Here is a 15,238-nt window from a genome sequence, read left to right as displayed (position 1 = left end):
CTGTAGCCTCATAAAAGTAATTTGACAATATTCTGTTTTGTTGTGGGAAAAAAATTGAGAAATATTTGTTTTATCTCTTCTTTGATATTCTAGTAAGAATTCTGCACTGAAACCATTATTTGTGATTTCTTTATTGCCTATATTTCAATTTTCACATCTTGAACTGTTTCCCTACTTGATTGTTTTTCTTGGTTTCTTTTTTTAATTTAAAAATATCTTTAAAAATTAACAAAAATATTCTTCCTATTAAACTTAAAAAATCTTATTTTACATACCAATCTGAGTTCACTCTCCCTTCCATCTTCCAAGTCTACCCACTATATCCCCATTCCACACCCAATCCACTCCTCAGTGAGGTCTCCCATGGGAACCATCAAAATCTGTCACATCATTTGGGGCAGGACTGAGGCACTACCCCCTGTAACTAGGCCGAGCAAATTATCCCTCCATAGAAAATTGGCTCCAAAAAGCCAGTTCATGTACTAAGGATAAATACTTTTTTCTACTGCCACTGGCCCCAAAGACTGCCAAGGCCCCTTATTGACAACCATATCAAGGGGATGTAGTTCTGGTTTTGTTCATGCAGATTTCCCAGCTGTCAGTCTGGAGTCAGTGAGCTCCCACTTGCTCAACTCAGCTGTTTCTGTTGATATCTCCAACATGGTCTTGACAGTTTTGATCTTCACTCCTTTTTCTCTAAAACTGGACTCCAGGAGTTGGTCCAGTGCTTAGTTGTAAATCTATGCTTCTGCTTCCATCAGCTACTGGATGAAAGCTCCATGATGGCATACAAGGTATTCATCATTATCATTATTATACGAGAAGGGCATTTAAGGTAGCCTCTCCACTATTGCTTAGATTCTCCTAGTGAGGGTAATCCTTTTGGATTCCTGGGAATTTCCCTAGTGCCAGGTTTCTTGTTAATGGCTCCCTCTATCAAGGTATCTTTATACTTGCACTCCCTCTCTGTCCTTCCCCCAAGTCAACTTTCCTGATTCCTCATGTTTTCCTCTCCCCTCTCCTTCTTCCCTCCTTTCTTCTACCTCCTGCTCCCTTTCCTCACAGTGCTCCAAATTTATCCAGGAGATCTTGTCCATTTCCTCTTCTCAGGAGGTCCATGTATGTCTCTCTTAGGGTCCTGCTTGTTTCTTAGCTTCTCTGGAGTTGTAGATTATAGGCTGGTTATCCTTTGCTCTATGTCTATATCCACTTATGAAAGAGTACATACTATGTTTGTCTTTCTGGGTCTGGATGACCTTATTCAGGATGTTTTCTTCTAGTTCCATCCCATTTGCCTACAAATTTCAAGATACCATTGTTTTTTTTACCACTGAATAGTACTCCATTGTACATATGTACCACATTCTTCAGTTGAGGGGAATCCAGGTTGCTTCCAGGTTCTTGCTATTACAAATAATGCTGCTATGATCATAGTTGAACACATGTCCTTGTGATATGATTGAACATCCTTTGGATATATACCTAAGAGTAGTATTGCTGTGTCTTGAGGTAGATTGATTCACAGTTTTCTTTAAGTGACTTATTTATGTCTTTCAATTTTTATTTACCTATTCCTCAGTTCCTTTAAGGGAATTTTTCCATCTTCCAGGGTCTATATAATCTTCTTAAAGTTATTTTAATGTCATTTTTCTTCTGCTCATCTGTGTAGGGATATTCAGGCCTTGCTATTGAAGGACCAGTAGGTTCTGATGGTGATGCATTGTCATTTATGGTATTGAATGTACTCTTACCCTGGCATTTACCCATCCTTTCTTCCAACTAGTATAGGTGGTGCTTGTGCCTATAAGGTCTGCTAATGTTACCAGAAAGGAATATGATAGGGAGGATTCTGGGGTTGATGTGGTTGTTCATTGGAGGATTCAGCTGCCTTGATGGTGATGAGGTTGAAGGGAGAGGGTCACAGGATGTGTCTTGGTGCTTAGCACCTTGAGTTGTGGCATTTTCACTGGGAGAGAAGTCCCTCACTGGTTCTTCTAATTGGTATAGCTGGTGCTTGCACCTATAAGGGATGGTGATATTGAGGGGTCTTTTGCCAAGGTAAGGATGATGGGGTAGGTGGCAACGGGTGGTGGAATGATTGTTATGAGAACCGAGTTCAGTGTAAGGCATGGGGTGGTGGTGCAGCCTGCACAGGTTACTCACCTGCTGGCTTGTTACTGGGATCTGCAACAGAGCAGTAGGATTCCACCAAAGTAGGAGGCAGGAACAAGCTGCCTTGTTGAGGTGAGATGGGAAGGAAGGGACATGGGATCTGCCCTGAGGTAGGACCTGGAGGTTGGGGAAGTTCATCTGGGAAAACAGATGTTCACTTATTCTTCCAACTGGTATGGGTGGCACTTGTGACTACAGGGTCTGCAGATGTTGAGGGACAGAGTGCTCCATGGGGAGGATACAGGGGTAGTGGGAGTGGGTGGTGAGAGAGTCTTGTGGGAACAGAGTCCAGTGGGTGTCAGTGGTGGTGTTACAGCCTGCCCATAGAATAAATACATATCTTAAAATATGTTCCAAAAATAATCTATGGAATTAACAAAAAGCTCTCAGAAGTATAACTACAAATAACAAATACAATCTTTTTAAGTGTAAAAACCTCATAGGCATCAAAAAATGTCAAATTAATTCTATTTTGAGATTTCATCTCACCCTAGTAAGAATGGCCTTTATCAAGAAAATAAACAATAGCAAATGTTAGTGAGAAACAGAAAACCTTTTATGTACTTGTTGTTTCCATAGGGGAGGTAGAACCATATGCAGCCACTACTAAAATCATCTCCCAAGAAAGCTATAAACAGATGTTCTATATGTGCAAGATGACCACTCCAGGGCATTTTCTCAAAGGACTTTATACTCTGTGGTAGACATACATATATATTCGTGTTCATTGATGCTCTCATCACAAATTGTAGAAGATAAGATTAGCATAGATTATTATCAGCTAATGAGTAGTTAATGAATAAGTAAAATGTAGTTAATATACACAAGAGAATTTTATCCATTACTAAAGAAAATTAAGTAATGAAATTTGTGATACAATGCCTGGAATTGTAACTAAAGTAATCTAGGATGTGAAAGAAAAAGCCAAATATACTCTTTTACATAAAGATTATAGCTATAACAGTTGTGTCTTACTTTTGTAATTAATATGGAATATTTGTAGGGACAACCAAGAATATTACCAAAAGAACCACAAAGTGTGGGAGGGGGTGAACATGGAAAGGTAGTAGAAAGGTTGCAGAACGAAAGTAGAATTTGAGAAAGTGTCCCATGATAAGTTTTGAACCAGGAAGGTGTAGGAAAAAAGCTAATAGACAGAGCTTGAGTGTTAACTTAAACTGAGATGTAAAAAGAAGATATATGGACACATACTACTCTAGAAACTAATTAAAATAATTTTTAAAGTAAGTTTGAATGGATGAATAATTCATGGGTGGATAATACCATTTACAAAAACATGAGTCATCAAATGACAATTTCAGTGCCAGGTGTGGGATATTTCACAATACATTATTGACCAAGAAGACCTCAGAAGTCTGAAAACAACATAGTCTCTTTCCATTGTTCTTGGAATCCCACCAGAACGAGCTGGTAAGACCTAACTGCAGAAGATAACAAACACCTTGTTTGTAGGATATACAGAAATAAGCTGGACTGAACTGGAAGCTGCCTCATTTCTGACTGGAGTACATAATTCTGAAAGGTATTATCAAAGATGGTAGGGCAAAGAAATTTATAATTTCACCCAGCTGTGTACCTTGTAAGGTATTCCTGTTTCTACATTAGTAGCATGTGTACTATGGGTGTAACCAACTGAAATCTTGTTAGAATTGAAGCCAACAACAAAGAAAAAATTCATGCCTAGGACTGTAGGGAAGTCATAGCCATTGGGGGGAAAAAGCTTACCATTGTTTCTAAATTTAAGGAGAATAAAAATGATTTTAAATGTCTATGCTTATGGGAATAAACTAATGTTATCCTCAGTCAAAATAAGAGAAAGTTCACTTTTCAGTGAATAGTGTTGAATTTAGTGTCTTATGGCTACTGAAGGCACTGGAGATTAGTAACGATTCAGAGCTCATTCTTATACAATATATGCATACAACATTTTAGACTCAGTTAGCATTGCTAAAAAGGGAACCTAAGAATTGTAAGAGTCATAGGATAGGGAGAATGGCTGTGAAGTGTTTGTTATTTGGAGGTTTGGCACATCCACTACAATTATAAACTCAGAAAGTCTGTGGTTATCTCCACTAGTTCTGAACAAGATAGGCCATGTCATGTCAGTCATGGTGTTGCAAGAGGTTTATATATCCCCAACCTACCTGGTGATGTGTAAACTATTGATGAATGCCCAGAGCAATTGACAAAGCAGAGATAGGCAGATCAGGAGTTCATCTAATTCTCTGCTTCATAATGACTACCAGGCCATATATCATGAGATCATATAGTAAAAAGTACAGTTACAATAATTTAAAACTAATCAGCTTAACATATAATGAAATGTAGATTAACCAATACAACAAGGGATATGTTTGAAACCCACACTTTGTATGTGGTTTTCTTTTGTTTTGTTTGGAACAGGACTCCACAAACTAACCCTGCTGATAAATAAGTATAACACGGAGATGAGTACAATATGGAGAATTGTAGAGATTCTGCAATGATTGAAAGCACTCAGAAATGTGGGAGGAAAAGATTTTGAAGTCATTTTTAAAATACCTATCATTTTTTTGCCTTTATTTGATTTGGTGTTATGTAGCTTTACTGAAATAGTGTCACTTTGCTAAGATTACTAATATTCCCGATGATCTATTTATCATAAGAGAAGTTGCATTCCTATTGTTCATGCTAGAATGAGGACACTGTTGTTTACATGGCATTCAGTATTCTTAACCAGACAATATTGTACAGAGAAAGAGTCTACTACATGCTGTCTTTCTAAGCTTGGGGAATTCTATTCTTTATTGAAGAGTGGGTAAGTCATTCATTGATGTCCAAAACATGATATTCTAAGACAGAGTCTTTCCATCAAAATAGATAATTAATTCCTGGGAGAGAAAGCACAGTAACAAGATTGTTGAAATTCATGGGAACTTCTTTAAATACCCTTGTAATGCAGGATACAAACGTTGTATCATTGCTCATCACCTGTCCACTGCAAGATTCACAACGAGTAGAATGAGTCCTATAGAGGGTTTTCTGAGACCCTGGCAGCCCCTGGCTTTAAGGATAAAGGACCAGAACCAGAAATCAAAGATAATCTCTACATAGTGTCTTAAAAGAATCCATTCTAGATTAAAGCCCCATGTTGTCAATGAACCATGTTTATGTTTTAGGAAAGAGGGGAGGATTTTTCTATGGAAACACTATTTGGTACATGTTGTTTGGATATCTGCAAATGTATCAGGATTTCATAGTGAAAGTACATCTGCTCAGTTCTTTTCTGAATACTCAAGAGCTCACATTGAGAGCTACATCTGCTGAGGTATGTCATTCAACACGGCTTATGATTAGTTGATACTGTGACTTTTTGTACAGAGAAGATTGTTTTTTTCTATGTTTGTCAATTAAAGACAGAGTATTTCATCCTTACCCTAACTTTTCATGATATTTGCTAAGTATTCTGCATATGCTTCATGTCAGACAATGTGAAACCCAAATATGAATACATGGATTAGATCTACCTGTCATTGTTTTGCCATGAGATATCACTTTTAACAACTAAAGCTAATCATGAGAACCAGCAGACTTTAGCTTGACCACACATTGAAAATCCTAAATAATAATATTGAGGGAGTAAATATAATCTTATGATTACAAGTATGAACACATAATTAATTTTGGGATTGTGTGTTATGGATATCACAAGTCTCTGTAGCTTTTTAAAAAAGTGTTAACATGTATTCTCCGTATGTTTATTGGAAGGTTAAATTTCTCTCCATATTGCTGCTCAAGATATCAATTATATTTATCTGGTAACTGCATTCATGCTTTAAAAGATAAATTGTATCCTTCCAAGAGGCATACTTTCACATTTTGAGCTATTCTCATAGTAAATTACATAATACCATTCTTATTCCCATATTATAGACAGATGATGAAGCTTGTGTTTGATTGCCTGGAAATGAACCCAAGGTGAGTGACACGAGGAAGAACCAGAACTCTCATCTTGTTCCTACAATTCTTGAATTGATGTACTTGGTCACTGACAGTGCCCCAAGGGTTTTGCCACCTCTACTATATAATTATATATAGTAAGAGTGACATAAGGATGGGCTAAAATGAAAGATTCTGTCTAAAAATATAGCAACAATCATTATCTTATTGAGTGAAATTTCAAAAATATCATTATGTATCAGCCTTTCATCTGGCCTGTCTATAAGTCTGCATCAAATGAAATAATTTCTGAAATGTTATACTAGTAAGCAGATCATTAGATCATGTTTAAGAATTTATGGATCAACAGCAATTTAACAAGATACTATGGTTACTTGGTTCAGTGAGTTGAAATATAGAGCCCTTAAAATTTGGGAGGTAAATCAGCTACAAAGAAGTAAAGTAATTAACATTGTCAAATTTTCTGCTTATCTGAGGAAGGAAGCATGATTTCTCTGTTTTTATATTACATAGAAAGAAATATGAAAATTTATGGAAAATGGTGAAAACCATCTGTTTGGTGTATATGAAGAACTTAACCAGAGAGTATTTAATGAACTTTCAGTTGACATCCAGTCTTTAGTGATATCATTTAATATTTTGTTATTCTATCTGGATAGTAATACTTTAAATGGATGAAGAATAACAACAGCACAGGCTATTTAAAGTACTAAAAGCAGTCCTATGTGTCAGGTACTTAATAAGTAGTGCAGCAACACAGTCTTTCTAGGCTGTTTCAGAATTATCACCTAGACTTAAGTTTTATGGATTCTTTTACAATAATTCATAAGTACTTTCACTGAACCCTCAGCACCATGTTCCTGAAATGTTTTTCATCAATTTCTGTTCTGTTTTGTTGTTTTTTTATTGTCTATGTAATTACATATCACATGTGGAATTTGGACATGGTTCTAATCATTTGTGTTTTCACAAGTAATTTTGAAAATGCTACTATTAATATTCTATTAATGTGATTCCTTTTTCTGCTACTACTGCTGTTAGCTTCCATAACTACTACTAAGTATTGAGTGTCAGTGTGTTACAGCCAAGGTCAAGGCTCATTTTATGATATTAGTGTCTTTCTAAATTTCTTTCCTACTCAAATTCAATAATACCTTCCCATTCAAATCTAATTTAATTTTCTGGTAGTCCATTTCCTATGAATAAACTACAGAAAGTTTGCCTTTACTTTAGTAGGTATTGCACTCAACTATATTGCTCCCCACTACTCTTAGTGAGTTTAACTGCATCTAGAAGATTAATCTGAACTACTTCTACGCTATGAGTCATCCTAAGAACTCAGCACAGTTATGATTGTGTAGTGTATTTCTATACATTGTACATATACATAATTACTTTTAGGTATCATCTCTGAAAATGCAACTCTATGGTCTTAAGTAGTCATAAGTACATAGAACTACCCTTTCTGCAATATTAAAATAAAATCTTATTGTATTTCATTAATTAACAGAATGTAAACTCTAATTATTTGACTATAGAAATTAAATAAACATGAAGCCGTTTCAATTTTTCCCCAGGAAATATGATTAACTGTCTCATATGCTAGATGGAATACAGAAACAATGTGACTGAGTTTGTTCTGCTGGGACTAACACAGAACCCACATATGCAGATAATCATATTTGCTGTGTTTTTGGTCATCTACATAGTCTCTGTGTTTGGAAATTTGCTCATTCTGATCACCATTACAAATAGCCAACTGTTTGGGTCCCCTATGTATTATTTTCTGGCCTATCTCTCCTTCATCGATGCCTGCTACTCCTCTGTTAACACTCCAAAGCTGATTGTTGATTCACTCCATGAAAGGAAGTCCATTAAATTCAATGGATGTATGACCCAAGTCTTTGCAGAACATTTCATTGGAGGGGCTGAAGTCATCTTGCTTACTGTCATGGCCTATGACCGCTATGTAGCCATCTGCAAACCCCTGCACTATCCAGCCATCATGAACAGAAGACTCTGTAATTTACTTGTGGGAGTTTCATGGGCTGGAGGCTTTCTTCATGGAGGTATACAAATTCTTTTCATTATTGGATTACCTTTCTGTGGCCCTAATGTTATAGATCACTTTATGTGTGATCTGAATCCTTTGCTTGATCTAGCCTGTGTTGATACTCACATTCTAGGTTTCTTTGTTGCTGCCAACAGTGGCTTCATCTGTCTGTTAAACTTCCTTCTTCTGCTAATCTCCTACATGATCATTCTGTGCTCCCTAAGAACCCACAGTGCAGAAGGAAGGCACAAAGCCCTTTCTACCTGTGTTTCTCACATTATAGTGGTGGTCTTATTTTTTGTACCCTGCATATTTGTATACATGAGACCTGCAGGTACATTACCCATTGATAAAGCAGTTGCTATTTTTTATACTGTGATAACTCCCATGCTTAATCCATTAATCTACACCTTGAGAAATAGTCAGATGAAAAATGCCATTAAGAGAGTGTTTACTAGAAAAATTCAGTCCGATGACAAATAAACCAACACTCATGCAATTTCAGATGAACTGGAGAAAAAATGGAAAGTATAGTTTGGATGATATCAATATGGAAGACATACTTACACATAAATAATCAAGTAACTGCTAAATGTATATTGCACCGAGGGAAGCAGAAATGTGTGCTTCAGATGGGAAGGGCCTAACTCAGGTTGTTTAATTGTCACACCAGACACTCAATGAACACACACACAAAAAAACCACACACACACACACACACACACACACACACACACACACACACACACACACACACACACATACTCCCTGACTCTGACTTATACCAAGTACCAATTTTCTATATTTGTTCACTTCTAGAAAGCTCTGAACTGATGAGCTAACTTTATAGAGTTTTTTTCAGATCAGAAAATTGTGGCTTCTCTTTTCAGTGTTGTTCATTATATAAGAACACAAATAATGCCTTTGGAAGCTAAGTCTTCACTAGTGATTTCTGTTATACCATAATTTCATTAGTAACTTGCCATAGATATTTTCCCATTCATTTACTGTCTTTTCCCATGGTAGGAGCTGACTAAAAAGAATAATGATTAGAAAACTATTCAGGGAATCAATCTTTGCATTCATAAATGCTAACAGATTTTATCAAAATTACAAACTAGACTCTCTCATATGTAGGTGTAAGAATTAAATGATAATTGATCCCAAAATTCCAATTTCCTTGACTGTAAATCCCTCCTTTCTTATTTTTCTTTAAATTTTCAAATCTCTCAGTGATATTTGTTGTTACTATTTTATATGTGAATGTGAACACATTAGTGGAAATGCATTCCATGTTCCCTTTGTGTAGAAGTCCTCTGGCTTCTGTGGTGTCAGTTGTCTCCTTTCACCTTCTTGCAGGTTCCAAAAATCAAACACAAGTTACTAGGCTTGCTGAGCAAGCACCTTTACATAGTGAGCCATCTTGGCCAAACATAGATTGTTTTTTAATTTTTACGAAAATAAAATATAATTGTATCATTTTGCCCTTACTTCCTCTCCTTTCTCAAACTTTTCCTACCTTCCCCTTATTTGCTTCCATTTCTTTAATTAGTTTTATAATCATATGTATAAATTACTTATACACTTGTACTCACTGGAACACACTTTTGAACATATTGCTGACACATACTCTGACAGAGCCATCCATCAATGCCTGAGAATCAGCTCTTAATGATGTATATTAACCTACTGTGTGTGCTTCAATAAAGTTAATCTGATACAATTTGTAGCTGTTTTTCTGTCATCACATATGTTTCTAAGTAAATTAGTCTAATCATACAGACCTTTGTAATATAGTATATCAGCTCACAGGTCATAATTTGGAATAGATAAAAATCTAGATATGTCAAGAAGCTAATTCAGTTGATGCAAGTGATCCTTAAGGAGAATATGCAACATCATGCTCTCAAAGAAGGCCATGGTACTTTCCCCAGACAATGTAGGATAAGTTCTTCTGAACAGAGACTGCCAGTTTCAATGGAAAGAGAGTTGTGTTACACATGGAGTTATGTTTGTTAACCCTTATTCACCTTTTCTTTTGTATCATTTTAAACCCATTCAGTATTATAATCCAGAACTTGGGCTTTCACACTTTTTAATCCTCTCTGAATAACAAGTTCCTTATCTCTGAGAATGCTTTAAACCTGAAATGTATATTTGGTTTATTATTAAGTTTTATTTAATTTATTTTACATAACAACTACAGTTTAATATACCTCTTCTCCTCCTGTTCCCTCCCCGACCTCCTTTCTACTCCCCATCCACTCCTCAGAAAAGATAAGGCCTCCAAAGGGAATCAACAAATCATGTCATATCAAATTGAGATGGAACAAAGCTCTTCCCTTCTGCATCAATGTTGATCAAGCCATCAAACCATAGGAATAGTCTTCAAAAAGCCAGCTCATGTGCCAGAGACAAATCCTGGTTCCACTGCTAGGAGCCCCACAAACAACCAAGCTACACAAATTTCACCCACATGCAGAGGACCTAGGTTGGTCTCATGCAGGTTCCCTAGCTATTGGGAGAGTCTGGGAGCTCCCATGTGCTCAAGTTAGCTGTTACTGTGGGTTTCCCCATCATGATTTCTGATACAATCCATCCTCCATCTCTTCAACTGGAATGAGCTCAGCCCACTGCTTAGCTGTGTGACTCTTTTTTGCTTTATTTTTATTGTCAAATCTCTGTTTAAATTAGCATCATTATCACCAATTAGGCAGTACAGCTTAGGGAGAAATTATCTTCATAATGATACAAGGGGGAGCTCATGGACCCCAGACTGAGAGCTGGGAATCCAGCATAGGACTGTTCCAGACCCCCTAAATGTGGATGTCAGTTTGGAGGTCTGGGTAATCTATGGGGCCTCTGGTAGTGGATCAGTATTTATCCCTAGTACATGAATGTACTTTGGGAGCCCATTCCACATAGAGGGATACTCTCTTAGCCTAGATATATGGGGCAAGGTCTAGTCCCTGCCCCAAAAGATATGACAAACTTTTAAGATCCCCCATGGAAGGCCTCACCCTCCATGGGGAGTAGAAAGGGGATGGAATAGGGCGTCAGTGGGGGGCAGGGGAGAAGGGGAGGAAGAGGGAACTGGGATTAACACAGAAAACAAGCTTGCTTCTAATTTAATTTAAAAAAAGGAATGCTCATGTGATTAAGGTGGTAGTGCTAAAACAAAAGAAAAAGCAAAAGGCTATATTTCTTAAGTATCTAATGACTCACAAGTTTGCGTATTTTGAGCATTCATTTTCAGTGAAATGTAGGAAACTAATTTCTTTCTTCATTTCTTCCTTGATTCAACCGTAATTCAGATGAGAGTTTTTCAGTTTCCAAGAGTTTGTAGACTCTGTGTAGTTTGTGTTGTCATGGAGCTTTAACTTTAACATATGGCAATCTCATAAGATGCAGGGGTTTATTTCAATTTTTTATTTTAAATTTGTTATTCATTTTATCAACCATATTTCCCCCTTTCTCCCCTCCTCCTGCTCCACCCACATCCCCCTTGCCCCCATCCATTTCTCACAGAGGGTAAAGCCTCCATGGGGAGTCAAGAAATAGAGGAGGAGGGATTATATGAACAAGATGTGTTTTTCCAATTTTTTTATTTGTTGTGATTTGCTTTGTAACTGATTGTGTGTTCAATTACAGAAGGCCTTAGGGGTGATAGGAAGGTATATTCTTTTGTGTCTGTGCAAAATGTTCTATAGAATATTTTAGTCACAACATCTGTTATTTCCTTTATTTCTCTGTTAAGTTCTGTCTGGTAGACATGTTCTTTGATGAAGTATGGTGTTGAATTCCCCCACTATTAATGTATAAGGCTTAATTTGTAATTATTTTACCTTTAGTAGTGTTTCTTTTAAAAATGTGGGTGTCCTTGTATTTGGAGTATGAATGTTCAGAATTGAGACTTTGTCTTGATGGATTGTTCCCATGATGAAAATGAAATGTCCTCTATCTCTTTTGATTATTTTTAGGTTGCAGTCTATTTTGTTAGATATTAGGATAGCTATACCAATTTGCTTCTTATGTCCAATTGATTGGAAAATCCTTTCCCAACCCTTTACTCTGAGGTAATACCTAACTTTGTAGTTAAGGTGTCTTTCTTGTATGCAACAGAAGGACGAATCCTGTTTTTATATCCATTCTGTTAGCATATGTCCTTTTTATTGATAATAAAGGATATTAATGACAAGTAATTGTTAATTCCTGTTATTTTTTGATTTGGTAGTGGCGGTGGTAGTGTGTGTGTGTGTTTCTTTTCTTTGGATTTTGCTGGTGTCAGTTTATCATAGATGCAACTAACTTTCTTGGTTTGTAGCTTTCCTTGTAGTTATATCTGTAGCACTGGATTTGTAGATAGGTACTGTTTAAATCTGATTTTGTCATGAAAAATATTGTAGTCTCCATCTATGGTGATTGAAAGTTTTACGGGATATAGTAATCTGGGCTGGCATCCATGGTCTTTTAGTGTCTACAATACTTCCGTCCAGAGCCTTCTGCCTTTTAGAGACTCCATTGAGAAGTCAGGTGTAATTCTGGTAGGTCTGCCTTCATATGTTACTTGGCCTTTTTTCTTTGCAGCTATTAGTAGTCTTTCTTTTGTGTGTTTAATGTTTTCATTATTGTGTGGAGAGGAGATTTTTCTTGTTTCATCTACTTAGTGTTCTTAAGCTTCTTGTATCTTCATAGGTCTGTCCTTCCCTATGTTGGGAAAGTTAAATATATTTTGTGTGATTTGAACTGGACTTCTTCTCCTTCTTATATCCCTATTATTCTTAGGTTTGGTCTTTTATTGTTATCCCTGATTTCCTGGAAGTTTTGTCTTAAGATTCTTTGGGATTTAACATTTTATTTGTCTGAAGAATATAATTCCTCTATCCTATCTGGAACACCTGAGCTTCTTTCTTCAATCTCCTGTATTCTGCTGGAGATGCTTGTATCTGTAGTTTCTGTTTGCTTACACAGGTTTTCCATTTCCAGCATTCACTCAGTTTGTGTTTCTTTATTGTTTATATTTCAATTTTCAAGTCTTTGACTGTTTGCCTGTATTATTTGTAGAGAGAAAGTAAGATTAGAGGTACCGCTGACCATGCCAGCTTGGGCATGGTCACAGGTTATGCTAACCACGCCCACTTGGGTGTGGTCAGAGGGACTTGGGAAAGTTTTAATTATTGTTTTCTCTTCGTTTTCTGTTTTTTTTTCAGAGTTTAGGACTTTTAATTAATTTGTCCTAAAGTCACTGAAGCAAAAAACATGATAAACATTCTTTTAAAACCCCCAATGCAAAAAAAAAACTATTTGTAGGACAAAATATCTCTTGAAATGTCCTTAAAAGGCTCCATAATTAATAGATAACAGTGTAAAACCCCAGAGTCCTTTCTTTAAAATGAAGTAGGAAAGATTGAGAAGGAATTATTCAAACTTCGGCTTCTTTCCTTGTGGCTTGAAGTCTCCTTCTCCTCCTCAGCTACCTTGGAAGCCTCCTCGACCTCCAAAGCTTCCCAGGCCTCTGTCGCCAAATCCACCTCTTCCTCCCCTTCCACCATCTCCGCCCCTGAAACCTCCTCTGCCTCCACCTCGGCCACCAAAGTCACCTTCACCCTTAAGTTTGGCCCAGTCCAAAGTAACTTTATTCCTATCAATCTCTCCATCTTCCATGGCCTCTTTCACAGCTTTGGCATTTTCCTCACTATTGAAGTCTACAAAACCAATCCGTTTAGAGGAACCAGTTTCCCGATCAGTGACTATTCTTGCTGAACAGAGCCCACAAATGATTCTTTTAGGGTCTCTTCAGTGGTATCCTCAGGTAACGCTAACCACGCCCACTTGGGTGTGGTAAGAGGGACGTGGGAAAGGTTTAATTATTGTTTTCTTTAAGGAATTTATTTATGTCTTTCAAGTTTTTGTCAATTCCTCAATTTCTTTAAGGAAATTTTTCATGTCATTTTTCAAGGCCTATATAATCTTCATAAAGTTATTTTTAAGGTCATTTTTCTTTTGCTTCATCTGTGTTGATATGTTCAGGTCTTGTTGTTTTAGAATCACTGGGTTCTGGTGGTGATATTTTGCCATTTAAGGTATTTAATATATTCTTACACTGGCACTTACCCATCTCTTCTTTCAACTACTATAGGTGGTGCTTATGCCTCTAGGGTCTGCTGATGTTGCCAGAAAAGACTATGATAGTGAGGATGTTGGGGTTGGTGTGGCTTATCAGTGAAGGAGCCAGCTTCCTTTCTGGGACTGATGTGGGAGGCAGAGGGACAAACGGTGTGCCTTTGAGGCTTAGAGCCTAGGGATAATATTGAAAACTTTGAAAATCCATCTAAAATTTTCAAGGACCTGCAAATAAGCGAGGGAGCTAAAATCTAAGTGAAAAAGGAATTGACTCACACACAATTGCTCCTCTGCATGCTCTTTATTCTTCTTTTGTTCTCTTTCTCTCTTTCTGTTCTGTTTCTGTTTCATTTCTGTCTATCTCTCCATTTCTTTGTCTCTCAGATTCTCTGTTTATTTTTCTCCCTAATTCTATTTTCTGTTTTGTTAAACTCTCTATGTCTCCCCAGTTCTTGGGGGTACAGGTGTATATACAATTGCAACAGTAATTCTTTTACAATACAATGTGAGGCTTGAGTTTCTTAGGGTCAACAAGGTAGATAAGATTTGCACACAGAGAAATAAACTAAAACTGCTAGGAGAAAGTTTTAGCATCAATTACTTAAGTCTGTAGGTCAAAGAGTCTAAGTTTAATTTGCACAAGAAGCAAAACTGGCCCCTTCCAGTGTTCTAGCCTCAGTGGTAGCACTGAGGATGAGTGAATGAGATAATTACCTTTGTCCTTTTCTTCTCAGGAGAAACAGGGAGGGAGCAGTAAATCTCTGAGCTAAAATCTTGAGTTAATACAACAAGAAGTTTGAGAATCTTTTAATGAAGGGTTATTTTAAGTCATTGTTTCTCTATCTGTCAGTGAGGCAAAGCAAGGGACATGCTTATTGTTTCTATCCATCTACACAGCAGCTATCAATTAACAAATTTGGACTATAGTAA

General features: G+C 36.8%; 1 protein-coding gene across 1 annotated transcript; it reads left to right on the top strand.

Moving 5' to 3' along the window:
• Positions 1-7,738: 7,738 nt before the first annotated feature.
• LOC100772112 (olfactory receptor 4C46-like) lies at positions 7,739-8,668 on the top strand. The gene has a single exon (XM_027421107.1). The coding sequence runs from the start codon at positions 7,739-7,741 to the stop codon at positions 8,666-8,668; it is 930 nt and encodes a 309-aa protein (XP_027276908.1).
• The last annotated feature ends 6,570 nt before the right edge of the window (positions 8,669-15,238 follow it).

This window comes from Cricetulus griseus, chromosome 6 (assembly GCF_003668045.3).
Source record: "Cricetulus griseus strain 17A/GY chromosome 6, alternate assembly CriGri-PICRH-1.0, whole genome shotgun sequence".
Classification (NCBI taxonomy): Eukaryota; Metazoa; Chordata; class Mammalia; order Rodentia; family Cricetidae; genus Cricetulus; species Cricetulus griseus.
The sequence above is the reverse complement of the archived record's forward strand: the minus strand, read 5'-3'. Positions and strand labels throughout refer to the sequence as shown.

Excerpts from the sequence above, each read along its gene's own strand:
- LOC100772112 (XM_027421107.1), top strand. The coding sequence starts at position 7,739 with ATGGAATACAGAAACAATGTGACTGAGTTTGTTCTGCTGGGACTAACA.